The sequence below is a fragment of the Muscardinus avellanarius genome (assembly GCF_963383645.1).
Source record: "Muscardinus avellanarius genome assembly, chromosome: 3".
In the NCBI taxonomy this organism is placed as follows: domain Eukaryota; kingdom Metazoa; phylum Chordata; class Mammalia; order Rodentia; family Gliridae; genus Muscardinus; species Muscardinus avellanarius.
The window spans coordinates 142,702,225-142,719,766 of NC_137788.1; the positions used below are offsets into that span (position 1 = coordinate 142,702,225).

At 55.5% G+C, this 17,542-nt stretch overlaps 1 protein-coding gene across 1 annotated transcript in view; it reads right to left on the reverse strand.

The window, feature by feature from the left end:
* Positions 1–17,336, reverse strand: part of ADAMTS7 (ADAM metallopeptidase with thrombospondin type 1 motif 7) — a gene marked incomplete at both ends in the record, with an annotated part of 44,030 nt that extends 26,694 nt beyond the window's left edge. Inside the window, 8 exon segments of the mRNA XM_080691106.1 lie at positions 12–155; positions 1,295–1,444; positions 2,473–2,597; positions 2,866–2,949; positions 6,007–6,200; positions 7,625–7,790; positions 8,763–9,118; positions 17,240–17,336. Of these exon segments, the coding sequence (XP_080547232.1) occupies positions 12–155; positions 1,295–1,444; positions 2,473–2,597; positions 2,866–2,949; positions 6,007–6,200; positions 7,625–7,790; positions 8,763–9,118; positions 17,240–17,336 (1,316 nt within the window).
* Positions 17,337–17,542: the final 206 nt, after the last annotated feature.

Sequence of the window (17,542 nt, forward strand, 5' to 3'; positions counted from 1 at the left end):
GAGGAACTTACTCCAGGAACCTGGTGATGTAGTCGCGGCTGCAGGGGGACCAGATGAGGGGGGTGCTGTCATACAGGAGCTGTGGAGACATGATGAAAGCCTGTTTCCCAACGGGCTCACAGTCATTGCCTCTTCCGTCATGTTGGATGCCAAAGCTGTGTGAGAACACAAGCCCCGGGGGCGAGTGAGTGGGGGAGGGGTGTCGCCAGGCCCCCTCCCCCCAGGCCTCAAGGCTCAGGGTTGGCCCTGCCACCAAATGGCTGTGTGGCCCTGAGGTGGTCACATGCCCTCTCTGAGCCTGTTTTCTTTAATGCAAAACGTGGCGGGCTAGAGCCTATTCCCATGGGATACTAGCTGCACTAAGTAACTGGCCCAGCCTAAAGTGAGGCCCAGAGAGGCCCTGGCCCGGACTTGGGGTGGCCAGCAAGGGCCTTTCAACCTCGCCGGCCCTGGGCACTGTCTGACGTCCTTGTCCTAGGGTTGTGCCTTTGAGTTAGGGTATCCAAGTACTATATCATACACAGGCCTCAAGACACCATCTTTGGGAATGACACAAGAAAAAAAAATCTGTTTCCCGAGCACCTAGTATATGCCAGGTTCCACACCAGGGCCTGGCGGACGCTGTCCCACCCAGGCCTGTTATCCCAGGAAGCTCAGAGAGACTAAGGGACATTGCCCAGCCAGGAAACACAGAATTGGGGCAGCTTGCTTTCTGGGCTCCAAGGCCCCACGGGCATGGCTGTTACCCAGAACATCTGAATGGGTGACACTGACACCCCTGACCAGCAGAACTTTTGGGGAGCCTGTCCTCACTAGATGACCTAAAGGACCACTGCATTCGCCTGCTCAACAACCTGGGCAGAGGGCCGAGGCCGTGGACCATGCTTAGACTTGAACACCCCAGGCAGCAGGGCTGGATGGAGTGAGTCTCGCACACCACTAAATCCAACCCCTTTCAGCTAGGGGTAGCACACAGAGGCCCAGAGAGGGCAGGACACTTGCCCAGGGTCACAGAGCAAGCAGGGAGAGGGGCAGGGTAGGAACTGAGAATAAAAACCCACAAGCACCACAGGAGTGAGGAGGGCCAGCCAAAGACCTGAGATGACTTTCTGACCGTCCCAACCCCCTTCCAATAAGATGTGCCTCGGACGGGTCCCAGAGACACCAGGCAGCGTCAGGGCTCCTGCCCTGATGGTTTCCACTCCCCGGGCTCTTGTGATCCCTGGGCTGGGCCAACAGCTGCCCCGGGGCAGGGGAGGCTGCTTTATGGGGGGCATAGGGACAGGTATAGTACCTGTGCCCCAGCTCGTGGGCCACGGTGAAGGCCAGAGGGAGGCCGGTGTCCTCGCTGACGCTGCAGCTGCGGTGCGGCTGGCACATGCCGGCCACGTTGGACAGCCCCAGAGTCTCACAGGGATGGTTCATGGCGGCACACAAGTCCTTCCTGCACGGGCAGAGAAAAGGCTTGAGGTGAACCCAGCCCAGGCCAGAGGAGGAAGGGCCAGCGCTAGCCCGGATGAAGGAAGCAAGGGAGCCCTTCCTGCGGTTCTGACATCAGCCGACACAGTGGCCATTTGGGAAGTGGGTACCCCCATCACACTCAACCTCCCAGCCACCTAGCTGGCCCTGGCGAGCAGGCCTGTGCCCCCAACAGGTTGGGTACCACCCTAGCAAGGGTATTGATAGCCCTGCGGGAGCCTGCAAAGAGAAAAATAACTCCACCTGGAGCTCAAAACACTGCCTTGGAGCAGATCAGCAGAAGCCAGGGCCTGGGGAGGAGTGGGGAGGCAGCTGTGACTAGGAACTGACCCAACTGACCCAACTCTGTGGTGGTGGATACACAAACTACACGAGCGAAAAAAAGCAAGGCACTGAACACATAACACACGCACGCACACACACACACACACACACACACACACACACACACACAAACACACATGCACGTAAAGTGCATGGAGGAGTAAGAAAACCTGACTCACGTCTTTGGATTGATGGATTGTGTCTGTGTCAGCTTCCTGGTTGGGATATGGTACTACAGCTGTGTGTGTGTGTGTGTGTGTGTGTGTGTGTGTGTGTGTGTGTTGGGGTATGTACTGGGGATTGAACCTGTAACGTTCTACCTCTGAGCTATACCCCCAACCCTATTTTATTTTCAAACAGGTCTTGCTAAATTGCTAGAGGTCTCGCTACGTTGCTGAGGCTGGCTTCAAATCTGCAATCCTCCTGTCTTCAGCCTTTCAAGTACCGGGATTATAGGTGTGTGCTACCACACCTGGCTGAGAATCCACATTATCTTGAAATAAAAAGACCTCCCCAAGTGCTGACAGAATCCAGCGTTGGGCCAAAGGTGCAGAGACTCTTCCTAAAACGAGGTTCCCAAGGGCAGGGCTGTGTCTGCCCCAAAAGGGCTTCTCCCGAGGGTCAGCGGGACCCTCCTTCAGAAGCACCCTCCGGCCACGCGGTAGCTACCTGGTGAGCAGGATGGCAGTGTCGTGGTGCTGGGGGTGGTTGTCCCCTTTCATGTTGATGTTTTTCTGCCACTTGCAGAAACTACTCAGGGTGTTTTCTGCATGGTGTGTGATCTTTAAGTCCTCCTGGGGCAGAGAGAGAAAGAGAGAGAGAGAGAAACAGCTGGTACTTCCCTGAGCTTGAAGAGAGACAGTCCCAATTCTCCTCCATACAAAGCATGATTGGAGGCCCAGGGTCAGCGGGAGGGCGAGCAGCCAGGCCCCCAGCCCGAGTGCCCCGCCTGCAGGCACCTCTGCAGGGACCTGACACCTGCCGGAGCGCACCGCCCAGGCCTTCCCCACAGGAGAGGCTGCCCAGGCTGTCTGGGCGGAATGGGCCCATGCCACCGCTCACCTTCTCATCTTCCAGCAGGATCAGGCGCACCATGGTGATGTGCACGGGGTTCCCGATGCTGGGGTCGTGAAACAGGCCGGCTACCTGTCCAAAAGATGGGGAGTCAGGATGTCAGCAGAATGTGGGCTCACAGGCCCGCACGCCACCCCAAACTGGCAGTGACAGAACCTAGGGACACAAGAAGGCCTTCAGCCCCCTCCCAGGCCCACACCGCCAGTCCTCTGTCAACTCTGTCCTGGGGGGGGGGGCAGCCCCATCCTGCCCTGGGGACCAGCCTCCCAAGAAGTAAGCTCTCCCCTGAGGCACAAGACCCTGCACAGGACGGCGGCTCCTCCTGCTCCGCCAACCTGTCCTCTCCGGGCTGACAGCCATGGGCCTGCGAGGGCTGATGGGCATGTCTGTCGAGGCTCCCATGGCTCCCTCCTGAGCCCCATGAGAGAGGGCCACCCCCAAAAGTGGAAGGTCCACCACTGTGCAAAGAGGTAGAGAGCGATGGCCATCTGCTCCTATAAGGCTCACGCAGAACCAAAGAGGCCATCCTTCAACTGGGGACAGCTGTCAGGTTCCCACAGGGCAGAGGTGGCAGCACAGACTGGTTGTAACGTGACTTGCAGCAAAACGTCAAAAAAAATATTCAAGCCACATGCAGTCACACATGTCGCAATCTCAGGACTTGGGAGGCTGCGATGGGAGTATCTCAAGTTTGAGACCAGCCTGAGCCACTTACTGAGACCTTCAGCAATTTAGTGAGATCCTATTTCAAAATGAAAATTTTTACAATGGGCTTGGGGATGTAGCTCAAAGGTAGGACTACCCATATTCAAATAAAAATGACTTTTTTTCAGTACTGGGGATAGAACCCAGGGACATTCTACCTCTGAGCTATACATACAGCCCTATTTTTTATTCTTTATTTTGAAACAAGGTCTCACTGAGTTGCAGAGGGCCTAAGTAGCTGAGGCTGTCTAAGAACTGTGATCTTCCTGTCTCAGCCTCTCAAAAGCAGGGATTAAAAGCGTATGCCTCCACGCCTACCCCCCCCCCCAGACCTATTTCTATTCTTTATTTTGAAACAGGGTCTCACTGAGTTGCAGAGGGCTTCACTAAGTAGCTGAGGCTGGCTACAAACCTGATTCTCCTGTCTCAGTCTCCCAAGTCCTGGGATTACAAGGACGTGCCACCACACTCAGCTTGGACTTTTTTTTTTTTTTAAGATAATAGTAGGATTGGCCAGGCTTGGTGGCATATGCCTGTCGTGCCAGTACTTGAAAGGCTCTTGAGACAGGAGGATCACAAGTTTGAGGCCAGTCTTGATAACTTGGTGAGGCCCTATTTCAAAATAAAAAACTTGGTGGTAAGGTACTAAGCCTGGTCTACTTTTTATAATGTGTGAGTTCTATAAGTCTGAACAAGGAAGGCAGGAAGGGGTCAGGCCCCAGAGCAGAATGCCCAACCCCTGTCTCCCAGGGCATGCCGAGGGGGAGCCAGTAGGCCTGGGGGCGGGGTCTCTCCTTGCCTGAGACCCAGCCTTGGGAAGCTCAACAGAGGTGAGCCTTGTTCACCACTGGGCTCCAGCCGCCTCCAGGCTCTTCTAGGCTAAGCCCCCAAGTGGTGTCAGTGAGAAAGAGAGGACCCCAGAGCCTCAGAACCTGGCCTTGCCCCTCACACCTGCCAGAGGCCAGGCCCTGCTATTCAGCCACCACCCCTGAAGCCTGGGCACCATGGTATCCCCTCCCTGACAGAGCTAAACAGAGAGGTCTGAGCAGTGCCTTCAAGCCTGAGGGGTGTGGGTTATTTATTTCTTTATTTTTGATACTGGGGATTGAACCTAGGAACATTCTACCTCCAAACTACAACCCCAGCCCTTTCTTCTGTTTTTTATTTTGAGACAGGATCCCGCTCAGTTGCTGAGGCTGGTCTTGCACCTGCGATCCTCCTGTCTCAGCCTCCCCAGTACTAGGATTACAGGTCTGTGCCACCACTCCCAGCTAGGGCTGTGTTTTTTATTCCACAAGGAGCCAAAGACGGTGGCAAGTCAGGGGAGAGCTGGCCCAGAGAGGCACTTGCTGATGGGCACTGGATCAGTGGGGCCGCGAGGTCAGTAGAGGGAGGCCAGCCCCTTCCTCTGGGCCCCAGTGTCACGCTACAGCTGGGCACAGAAGCTGGATAACTTGGAGGGTATTTCCTTCCGGCTGCAGCAGGGAGGGGTGGTATGGGGGAGCAGCAGCAGGGAACACTGGCTGAAGGGCTCCCCCAGCTGCACAGCACGCCCAGAACCTCACCCTCTAACACCCAGCCCAGGTGACACAGGACTGTGTCACCAGCACATTCATTACACTAGATGCAGAGATCTTTCCTGGGGTGGGGGGGTGGGGTGCTGCAGACTCCGAAGGCTGCCACCTGCCACCCCCTCTCAGGGAGGAACAGCTGGGAAGAGCCTAGCTCTGCAAGCAGCTCCAGGGATCTCCAGCCCCATCAGCCATAGCACCCACCCAAGTGGGACTTAGGAGACGCGGCCTCCCACCCGGCTCTCCCCTCTCTGCCTTGCTGTGTGACCTGGAAAATCAGTCACCTCGCAGGGCCTCGGCTATCTCAAATGTCATGTGAGGTCAAGAGCTGGATGCCTACTCCACAAGGCCAGTTCACAGACTCGCCCAAGGTCGCCGGCTGATAGAACACAGAACTGAAGGGATCTTTGCTGCTCTAACGCATACTGCCGTCTCAGGCAAAGGCTGGGCTGATGTGGCCGTGCCCCCAACACCCGAAACCGTTCCTAACATAAAGAGGGAGGGGAGGTTCAGGGAGTCTAGGAGCTCCCGGGGCAGGCACAGGGTCCTGGTTGCCTCAGCCTTCCCTGCCCTCTCCCAAATGTTAGCTGAGCCCGTGAGATGACAGGACACCCTGGTGTCTACAGGGGACGTCACTCTGCCCAGCACGCTGGGTGGTGGAGGGCAAGGTGCGGGGTGTTCTATGTGCAGCTAGATGCTGTCTATAGGAGTCCACAGCCCGTGGCCATCTGCCACTGTCTCCCAGTGACCCCAGCCAGCCAGCCTTCCGCAGCCACCCTCTGCAAGCCCCTCCCCGCACCTCCGGCTATGGCCCCACCACATCCCCACACCGCCGCCGCCTACGGCAGCTCACCATGTTCATGATGGTCATCACGTACGTCTCCACCTGCAGCCGCCCATGGTACTCCACCATCTTGGAATCAGCTACCACCAGGGTCTCCACCCACTTCTCCCGGCTGACCGAGCGCTGCTGCAGCCGCCTTGGCCGCGGCCGCTGCTGCTGCCGCTGCTCCCAACGCTCCCGCTGATTTTCCAGCTCCGGGGACCCTGTGGGCTCAGACAGGTGGGATTAGCTGGCCCAGGGCATGTCTCCAGGCCTCTTCTTAGCCAGTTCTCTGGCACAGCAGGAATAGCGCTGAAATCAGAGCCAAAAGGTCTAGCTTCCCTTCCTGGGTCCACCCTAGATCTGTACTGTGTGACCCTGGCCCGGTCACCTCTCTTCTCTTCTGAACCTGGGATTCCCAGGATGATTCCTATAAATAAAAATAAGCTAGCCAGGCTCGATGGGGCACACCTGTAATTCTAGTAGTAGGGAGGATTAGGCAGGAGATCACAGGTTCAAGGACAGCCTCAGTTACTTACTTAATGAGGCCCTCAGCAATATCATGAGACCCTGTTAACACTAAAACAAAAGTTAAAAAGGGCTAGGAGTGTAGCTCAGAGGTAGAATGCCCCTGGGTTCCATCCCCAGTACCACAAAAATAAATAAGTAAATAATAGTAAATAAAAAATAGTTCAATAAAAAATAAATAAGGACTGAGGGTGTAGCTCAGAGGTAGAATGCCTCTCTCTCTCTCTCTCTCTCTCTCTCTCTCTCACACACACACACACACACACACACACACACACACACACACATGCATGCGCGCACGCTAATCTATCTCTCTACCTCAAAGAGTGACACTGAAGCCAAGTCGAATGTTGGAGGCAAACCCAGTTAAGTGCTGGCCTCTGTGAAGGGGATCCTGGGTGCAGCAAAGCTTGCAAAGTGGAGGCTGAACCCTTTGTCACTCCCTCCTCTGCTGGGGGCTAGTGCATCTCAGCACACACGGACCTGTGGTCTACTCCCCCACCTAGGGCGGCTGGCCAAGATCCAGGGGGCCCACTGAGAGCCTGTTCCTCTGCCCTGCGCCCCTCCAGAGCAGAGGGGGAAGATGGGAAGACCAAGACGCAGAAGTGTCCCTCTGTGGACAGGCTCTGGCCGGCATAAGGTTGGAGTGTCCTCTGAGCAGCCCCAAGCCCCAGCAGCCCTCGGTGGGCAACTCCTTCCCTGGTCTGGCTGGCACTGTGGCTGTTCTGCAGGGGAGGCATTAGGGATGTGGGAGCAGGGGAGGGAGAGAAGAGAGGTCCCAGGCCAGTGGCCCCGCTAGCCCGGACACTTGAAGATAAAAGGCTGACAGCCCGACGTACCAGAGGCACGTGTGGAGGGAGAGGCCCCACAAAGGTGGCGGAGGCAAAGTGGGGCATGGAGTGTCAGTCCAGGAGTCAGCAGGCTGACCTGAGGGCAGAGGCCATAGACTCTGAGGACATTAAAGGCTCTGGGTTGGCCATGTGTCTGTCTGTCTGTCTGTCTGTCTGTATCACTCTAGTCCAATGGGAGCTGGGCATGAAGATGTTGAAAGAGACTTCTAGAAAGGCCCTCCTGTGTGCCCAGGCCCTCCCCTGCCACAGAGCTGTAGGGAGGAACACACCTTGCACCGCACAGGTTTCTGGAGCCCTGGAGTCATTCTTTTTTGCCTGCTTTTTGGGGGGTTGATGCTTGTAGATCACGTGGGGCTGGGCGTGCCCGGGCCTGGCTGGAGCGCTGTCCAGGGGCTCAATGAAGTAGTCCTCGTTGGAGAGCTGGAACATGCCTTTCTGTGGAAGAAGCAACGGGCCACGTAGGGAGGGCTGGCACCTGCCAGCAGATGCATCTGCTGAGGCCCAGACATTTCTGCAGTCCGTGGTGTGGGCTGCCCTGTCCTTGGGTTTTTGCCTCAGCCATCTGTGCTGGGGGCCTCTGGCAACAGGGAATGGCCAAGAAGGCACACACATCCTCACCCTCTGGGACTGGGAAGTTAGAAGCTGGGCACCTAAACAGGAGCAGAGAGGGGCCCCATGCTGCCTGGGCTGGGAGCTGCCGCAGTGAAGTCACTGGGGCTCAATCCAGGCAAAGCTGAGGCTCCCCTTCCAGGGAGCTCTGGACTGGGCAGAGGGGGTAGCGGCAAAATGGCTGAAGGGCAAGGAGGGTCTGCCTTAGGGGAGAAAAGACAAGGGGGTCTGTGAAGGCAGTCATAACTGACATCGCAAGAAGGAGGGGTTAGAGCTGGGCGTGGTGGCACACACACTTGTAATCCCAGCATTTGGGAGGTTGAGACAGAAGGATCACAGTTCGCAGACAGCCTCGGCTACTTAGTGAGGCCCTTTGCAACTCATTGAGTCCTTGTTTCAAAATAAAGAATAAAATATAAGGGCTGTGGATGTAGCTCGGAGGTAGAATGGCCCTGGGTTCCATCCCCAGTACGAAAAAAAAAAAAAAAAAAAAAAAGGAGGGGTTATTTAGTCTCAGTGAACTGTGGCCCTCCAGGTGGGGCTCTGGACCAACAACTTCAGGGCTAAGTGGAACACAACCAGAAATACAAGTAGACATCTGAGCGATGCCACACCTACCCTGTTGGGAAAAAAAAAAAAAAAAGTCCAGCCCATATAAAACTTTGAGAATCTCTCTCCCAGAGAACAAAAGCCCACGTTGTCATTCCTGTTTACCAGCAGTAATACGGCAGAGGAAAGGCACTGGCCAAGGCCACCAGGCAAGGCCGGGTCGCACCCCACCACCCCAGCCTCACTCACCAGACCCTTGCAGGTGCTGATGGCCGCCAGGCCGCCCTCCAGCTCCGGGTCCTGCACCTCGCCCAGCAGGTGGCAGGTGGCCGTGCGGGTCCGGATGCGCGCGCGGGCCACGCCTTCGCCCCGCAGCGTCTCGCTCACGAAGCTGGGCGCCAGCAGGTGCGGGTTGGCGGTCAGGTTGAAGGTCAGCTCTCGCCCGCGGTACTGCAGCTGGTAGAAGGCGGGCGCGTCGCGGTGCGCGGCCAAGTCCCGCTTGCGCAGGGAGCGCGGCCACAGCTCGTAGGACAGGAAGGAGCCGCCCGCGTCCACGCGCACCGGGTGCACGATGTCCTCTGCTGCCCGGCCCTGGGCTGCGTGCCCTGCGGGGAGAACACCGAGTGCGCTTAGGTCCGGGGCTGACTCGGGGTCTTGGCGGATCCTTCTCAGGTGCCAAAGGAGGCTCAGCCAAGAGAGGGCGGCCGAGTCAGCAGGCCTGGGGTAAAATCCTCACCGTGCTATCCACTAGCTCTGCTCTTTCATCTCTCCGTGCCTCAGTTTCTCCACCTGGATTATAGCATTAACTACCCTCTCCCCTTCTCAGTACTGAGGAGTAAACCCAGGGGTATTCGACCACCAAGCTACATCTCCAGCTCTTTGGGGTTAAGTTACCCAGGCTGGCCTCAATTTTGTTTTCTTTTTTCTTTTTTTTTTTTCGGTACTGGGGATGGAACCCAGGGGCATTCCACGACCGAGCTACATCTGCAACCCTATTGTTTATTCTTTATTTTGAAACAGGGTCTCACTGAGTTACAGCTGAGGCAGTCTGTGAACCATGATCCTCCTCTCAGCCTCCCAAGTACTGTGATTACAAGAATGCCCCGCCACACACAGCTGTAGCCTCAATATTTTGATTCTCCTGCCTCAGCTTCCAGAGTAGCTGGGATTAGAGGTAATTTATTTTGTGTGGGGGGCAAGTGGAGGTAAAGGATACTGGGAATTGAACCCAGGGCCTTCTACCTGAGTTACACAACCTCACCTTTTTTTTTTTTTTTTAACTGTCTTGATTTTTGAGGGTTTTTGTGGTACTAGAGCTTGAACTCAGGGGCATTTTCCTTTGAGCTACATCCCCAGCCCCCCCTCCATTTTTTTTGAAACAGGATCTCACGATGCTGAGGCTGTGCTCGAACCTGCAATCCTCCTGTCTCAGCCTCTCAAGTACCGGGATTACAGATCTATGTGGCCATGCCTGACTTATATTTTATTTTGAGCTGTCTAAGTTACAGGGCACAGGCCTTGAACCTGTGATCCTCTGGCCTCTACCACCTTTGCAATAACTCCAGCCCTAACCTTAACCCGCTCAGTGACTTCCTAGCAGGTCTCTGCATCCACGGATGTCCACGTGGAGCCCCGCCCGCTGGCTCAGTTTTAACACAGTGGCCAGGAGGATTCATTCATTCAAAACGGGTCAGATCATGGTCCTACCTTGCCTGAAACCCTACAGTAACTCACACCTCAAAGCATATGACAAAGTTCCGGCTTGGCATATGAAGCCCTAGACAAGGGACATCTCCAATCTAATCTCCAAGCTGTCTCTCCACCTCTCTGAGCCTCCATTTGCTTTCTCACCTAGAGAAGAGTCTGGTAGACCTCACAACAGGTTTCATAACTTACTGTCCACAGTGTAAGGGGCCATGAGTTCCAGGGATCCCTGGACTTGCATGGAAAATTATTTACATCTATAATTTCTCTAACCTCTAAATGAGGTGTTAACATTTCCTTCTATTATGAAGATGAGAAGACGGGCAATAAATCCTAATAGTATTAGTGGCACCTGTGGTGTTTCTAGTAGAAAACAAATATTTTTCTTACCCTGTTATAGTTGTTGCAGGACTATGTATTTTATTTTATGTACTTATTTTGGGGTGCTGGGAATTGAACCCAGGTGCAGGCTAGGCTACAGCCACACAGCAAGAGTGACAGAGCTGGAACCTGAGCCCGAGTTTCCCAACTGGCCCCAATCGCTTCAGAAACATTACTCCATATTCCCCGCAGCCTGTTCCCTAGCTGAACCTCAACTTCTCCGTCATTTATACAAAGAAGCTGGATTAAATCAAGTTTTTCAAACTTCTTTGGCCACCGTATCTAATCTTCAAAAGAAATCATAGAAGCCGGGTGTGGTGGTGCACACTTGTACGCTTGGGAGGCTGAGACAGGAAGATCGCACAGGTTCAAAGCCAGCCTCAGCTACTTAGTGAGGCTCTCAGCAACTTAGTGAGACCCTGTTTCCAAATAAAGTATAAAAAAGGGTCTGGGAGTATAGCCCGGAGGTAGAAAAGCCCCTGGGTTTTCTACAAGAAAGAAAGAAAGAAAGAAAGAAAGAAAGAAAGAAAGAAAGAGTGAGTATGTGGATGCACACTTGCCATCAGAACGAGTGTTGCTTCTGCGAAGTCGTGGGAACCCAGGACCCACGTTCTTGTCCCCCTTGACCCTCTCTACAGAGCTCAGGCTCTGAGGACCCTCTGAGGAGCCAGTTAGAAGACTGGCCCAGCCAGGTGTGGTGTCCCACGCTTGTAATCCCAGCATCTGGGAGGCTGAGATAGGAGGATCGCAGTTCGCAGACAGCCTCAGCTACTTAGTGAGGCCCTTTGCAACTCACTGAGTCCTTGTTTCAAAATAAAGAATAAAATATAGGGCTGGGGGTGTCACTCGGAGGTAGAATACCCCTGGATTCCATCCCCAGTACCACACACACACACACACACAAAAAGAATATTGGCCCACCTGCAGTTTTTCGCAGCCTAAGTCCTGTCCAGACTGATTAGGCTTGTGCCCAGCGCCCGAGTTCTGGCAGTTCATGACACCGACCCCACCCGAGTGCCTGCGGACATCCCCCAGGGTTTTCTTTGCTTTTGTTTGCCAAGGCTGGAAGGGAGGTGAGGCTGAGCCTGAGGCCCTCCTGGATCACACTGCGGAACCAAACCCCATGCAGACGCTCAGGCCAGTGTGGCTCCACTGCCCACCGTGGCCCTAGTGGCACAGGCCTCAAAGCGCCTTCCCTGAGAGCCTGTGGGCTGCAGGCTGGGGAGACTGGCCTGTGCGCTGAGCAAGTCTTTCCCCTCCCTGAGCCTCACTGGGCCCCAAAGCAATGATTTTTTTTTTCTCCTATATGCCTTGGACAAGAACTTCTTGATATTATGTTGTGAGTGGTACCGGGGATTGAACCCAGAGGGTTCTACCACCTTTCTATTATAACACTTCTTTTTATTACTATAGCCCTTTTTTATTTGTTTTGAAACAGGTCTCACTAAATTAGCACGTCCTGACCTAGAACCTGCAATCCTCATGTCTCTGCCTCCTAAATACTGGGATTACAGGCATGCGCCACCACACCTGGCTTAGATAAGAATTTCTGAAAAGCAAACTCCCAGGCTCGCTCAACCAGATGTCCAGGGAAAAGGACTGGGAAGGTGCATGCGCCTTAGGGCCTAGACCTTCAAGGAAGCTAGGAAACCTCCCTCTGGGAGTGAACTTGCGTGCCTAGAAAGCTTTGAAAAACCGCAGACACCAAAGGACTCAAAGATTCTGATTCCACACCCTGAGGATTCCAGTGAAGTCATTTCAGGAGCTGGCATTTGGAAGCCACCCTAGACCGCTCATTCCAGGAAACTTACTGCTGACATCCTTGTAAGCGTGCCTGGGAGGACGGCCTGCACTCTTGATGTCAGTTTATTGATGCCTTTTGGTTTGTTTGGGCTGGCCCAAATGTTGAAAGATGGTTTAATCAATTGCCAGTGTTTAAAAATCACATGATCAGCCAGGTATGGTGGCACACGCTGGTCATCCCCGCGCCTGGGAGGCGGAGACAGGAGGATCGCGCAGGTTCGAAGCCGGCCTCGCTGGCTTAAGAGACCCTGATTCCAAATAAAATATAAAAAATAGGTCTAGGAGTGTAGCCCAGAGGTAGAAGGGTTTCCATAAACCCCAGTACCACACACACACATACAAACACACAAAAAAAAGAGCTGGGGATGCAGCTCGGAGGTAGGAAAAACAAAAACAAACAAACAAACAACAACAACAAAAAAAACCCCACATGATCTTGCCCAAATCCTCAATTTTCAACTTTCCTTGAAAAGTCTTCTCATTCATCCAGGTCAGACTTAAACACCAGTAGAAACTGCTGGGTTCAGCAGCGAATCCCCTTTACAGAGGGCCCGTGTTCCCATCCGCCTCAGTCCCCACCACTCCTTACTGTGCCCAATTCTATGGCTGACTCTAAATTTGCCCTTTAGCATCATGCCTGTGTTTTCTCTCACTCAGCAAAAACTGAATTTCTAACCAAAACTGAAGAAATAAGCCAGTTGTGAAGGCACACAGCTGTAATCCCAAGTACTAGGGAGAGGCTGAAACAGGAGGATCACAGGTCTGAGGGCAGCCTCCGCAACTTAGTAAGATGATTTCAAAATAAAAAGGGCTGGGGGCTGTGGTTCAGAGGTAGAAAACCCCTGAGTTCAATCCCCGGTACCCACCCCCAAAGGAAAAAAAAAAAAGTGTTCCAATTTGAAACGTTCCCTGACAAATGGGTACAAATTCAGATGTGGAGGCCAGCAGTCTTCCTGGGGGTAGGCATCATAGACAGAGCCTCAGAGAAGTGGGAAGAAGCAGAGAGAACAAGCAGAAAGACGTTAATCGTGGCTCAGGCACCTGTTCTGCGAAATAAGACAGTGGAGTGTCGAAATAATAACTTGACAGGAACCACGAGCCTTCGAAGTAGAAAGACCAGGGTTCAAATCCCACGTGGGCCACTTAGTGATTGTATGGTCTGGGTCATTTCATCTCTCTGAGGCTCAGTTTGGAGAATCCAGGCCAGAACACTTGAGGCGGGAGCCCAGGATGAAGAAATAAAATGGCAAAGAGATAGAGACTAAGGCAACAGCTATGCTCCGAGGCTTGAAGTACGACCAGTGGTTCCCAGGGCACGCAGGACCATAGCAGAAGCGGCTCAAGACAAGCTGAAGGGGTGCTGATGCCAGCCGATCTTGAAGTGCCCAACTGGAAGAACCGGAGCCACCTGGCACATTTCTGGCACAGTGCTGTCCTCAAATGGATGTGGGTGAGTGGAGGGGGAGGATGTATTTGAACCATTGGGGGAGAAATAGCCTCACAGGCTCAAAGTGTCCCTGAGGAGGGGCCATGCCCCCTGGGGATGTATGGAGCGGTTGGGAATCCCTGTTCTTTACCTGGGGCAAACACTGCAAAATAGAAATCGCAAGTGAGCTACACAGAAGCACTGTTATTAAGTTCAAAAGTGTGAAGGAGGAAAAGCCGGGAGCGGTGGCACATACCTGTAATCCCAGTACTTGGGAGGCTGAAACAGGAGGATCACAGGTTTGCAGCCACCCTTGGCTACTTAGTGAGGCCCTCTGCAACTTAGTGAGACCCTGCTTCCAAATATAAAATACAAAATAGGGCTGGGGGTATAGCTCAGAGGTAGAGTGCCCCTGGATTCAACCCCAAGTACCACACACGCACGTACACATACACAGAATGAGTATGCTCTGAATCCCAGCTCTGCTGGCCGCAGCTATGAGGCAATGGGCAAGTGACTCACCCATGCGGAGTCTAGGTTTTCCTCGTCTGTAAAGTGGACTTAATAATTGTACCAACTCTCTGGTTGTGTGAAAAATTAAACAAGTTAAATTTAATGTAAATGCTTACTGCAGGAGTCAATACAAAGCAAATGTGAGCCACAATAGCAAGACAAGTTCTAAACTATACTTAGCTATTTCCAACAAGCTGCACTCCCAAACCCTTTAGCTAGCTAGCTAGCTAGCTTTCTTTCTTTCTTTCTTTTTTCTTTCTGTCTTACTGGGAACCGAACCCAGGAGCATTCTACCTGAGCTCTATCCAAAGCCTGTTTTGTTTGTTTGTGGTGCTAGGGATTGAACCCAGCAGTATTCTACCTCCAACCCTATTTTATGTTTTATTTTTGAAACAGGGTCCCTCTAGATTATGGGCAGTCTTGCTGCATTGCTGAGTCTGTCCTTGAACCTGTGATCCTCCTGTCCCAGCCTCCCAAGTGTTGGGATTACAGACATGCACCACCTCGTCCCACCACTAAAATATTTTTAAAGAGGGTCAGAGTTAAAAGTAAATTCTCAGCATTTCCTATTGCCTACCCTGATAGAGATCTTGGTGACTGAAACTAGCACCGCCTAGTGTCCTTAAGGGATAATTGCAGGTTCTAGTCCATTGACCTGTATGAACTTGCACCTGAGCAGAGCCCGCACAGCTAATGCTACCTCAGGGTGGCAGCAGGTGGCATGATTGCCAGTGGGTCATGGCCAAGTCTGTACTGCCAGGTCAGGAGGTCTGCCCTGATTGGCCTGAGCTCCTGCAAGAGTAGGTGTTAAATACTTTAAATATCACCCCTCGGTGACAAACTGTCACTTCGGAGCTCCTACTAGAGAAATGCCAGCGTATGTTCCCACTCTCACCACCCTATCAGGAGCCTGAGTTACTGTCCATCCCCTCAGATGACCCGCAGCGCATGCCAAGGAGGTCCAAACAACCCTCGGGAGGTATGTGAGTGACACACACCACCTCCTTTGAATCCCCGCGCCTGGTCCTGGTATGCACAGAAGCAATCACACAACGGGCTCCCATGAGCGATGCAGCATGTGGGTGGGGTGGGGCATGGCTGAGCCCCAGCCAGTTCCTGATGGAGAAAAAATCAGCATCTATCTTCCTAAAAGTGAGAACAAGGATGTGTCCTTTGGAATCAAGGAAGAAACCATTCAGAGGCCAGAGCCCCAGGGTCAGGTCTTAGGCTTCAAAGATAATGACAAGGTGACCAGCAGCCTCAGGATCAGAGGGCAGAAGGGAAGAGCTCCGAGCTACCCTTCTACGGGAACTGAGACACCCTCTACCCAGGTGGGGGGGGAAGGGGCCCTGGATTAGCTGGGGGAGGGTGCCTGGCCACTTCCACCCCCAAAACAACAGGTCCAAGTCACAGGACTCAGCAAGGACTTCCTGATCCTACTGTACCCACCTGGCAGATGTCTAGACATAATGGACCGCACGGTCCTGTACTAAGCAGCTGACGTTCAGCACACACACACACACACACACACACACACACACACACACACACACTTCCCCCAGCTGCCAGAGGGCCTGGTCCCTGGGGAGCCACTTTCCTGCCCCCTATTCTCATCGCCCTGGCTCATCGTCAGGCCCCCCAGCTCTGGGCAGTGGATAGACAGGTTCCCACAGGCAGCCAGAGGGGTCCGACCCCGCTGCCGGCTCAACTCCAGTCTCCTCCCCCATAAATGGCCTTCTGTCACCTGCGCTGACGATGAGAAGAACCGGTGAGCCCAGGACCCGGGGCTCCCTCTCCACTCCCGCACACGGCCGCTAGACCCATCTCTCAAAACCCCCTCTCCTCCGCTGCTCCCCTGAATGGTGGTCTACGCCTCTCAGGTCTGGTTTTTATGCCCCCTACATCCAAGTTCAGACTTCTAGCTCCACAGCCACAGACCCTTCACTGGGGAGGCAAGGTCGCCCCCAACCCCAGGAAGCGGGCCTCACCCGGCCCCAGGGCAGATGTTCCTCAGGGGCCGCCCCAGCCCTCGCCCCCTTTCCACGCATCCAAGCTCGGTGACCCTTTCCAGCCTCTCCAGCCTCAGGCTCCTCCTCCCCTCCCTACACAGCCCTCGGGATCGCCTCGCTTACGGGGTCTCAGCCCGCTGCCGGACCGGGCGCCCGTCGGAGCCGAAGCTCCCTGAGCAGCCGCCTAGGGGTCTCCCACTCCCCCGACCCCTAAGCGCCCAGGCCAGCTGCTCAGAGTGCGCCAGGCCCTCGGCTGTCCCGCAGGTCACCGCCGAGTCGGAAGCCAGCCGGGCGGAGCCAGGAGAGTTAGCCCGGGGCGGAGGAAGACGCTCCTGCTCCCGGCTTCTTCCCGGCGCCTTCGCGCTGGAGGGAGGGAGCGGCAGGAAGTGCGAGGGCCGCGGGGACCCGGCCCCCCGCGCCGCCGAGGGCTGGGCCCGCTGCCCAGATGTGGCGGGCGGGCGGGGGGCCGGAGCCCCGCGACCCGGTGCCCTCGCCGGCAGCGTCGGGCGAGCGGCGCTGAGCAGCGCGAGCGGGAGCCCTCCGGTGCGCGGCGCCCGTCCAGCCCCGGGGGCCGAGCTCCCCCGAAGGATGCGCGCACCGCTGCACCGCGGCGGGGAGGCTGGAGCCCCGGGAGCTGGAAGGCGCTTCTTGCAGGCGGAAGGTTGGGTGGACAGCCGGGTCGGAGGCTGGGGAGGGTTCCCCGAAGGCACGGCTCCGCTCCCCTGCCGGCCCGACCCCACCCCTGCCCCTAACACTGGGGACCCCGGGGGCGCAGCCAGCCCTGGCAGAGGCCGGCGGCGCGGGGTCCGCAGAGGTGAGGGGGGTGAACGCAGGCTGGGGGGCGGGGGCGGCGGCCGGGCCAGGCCGGGCGGGGACGTTCGGCCACCCACCTGGTGCGGGTCCGGGGGCGCCGGGCGCCAGGGCGCAGAGCAGGAGGAGGGGGCGCAGCAGCCGCGCGGGGCTGCGGGGGCTCTGGCGGCCGCGCATGGCCGGGGCTGGCGGCCGCAGGGCGACCCCTCGCGCACGCTCTGGTCTGTCCCGTCCGGTCCCACCGGGTCCGGCTCGGGACAGCTCGGCAGCGTGCGGCTCCGGGCGTCCGGGTCCCGACTCCGGCCGGGCGGGCAGCGCTGCTCGGTCCGCGAGCAACAAAGGCTGCAAGGCCCGCCCCCTGAGCCCGCGGCCGAGGCCAAGAA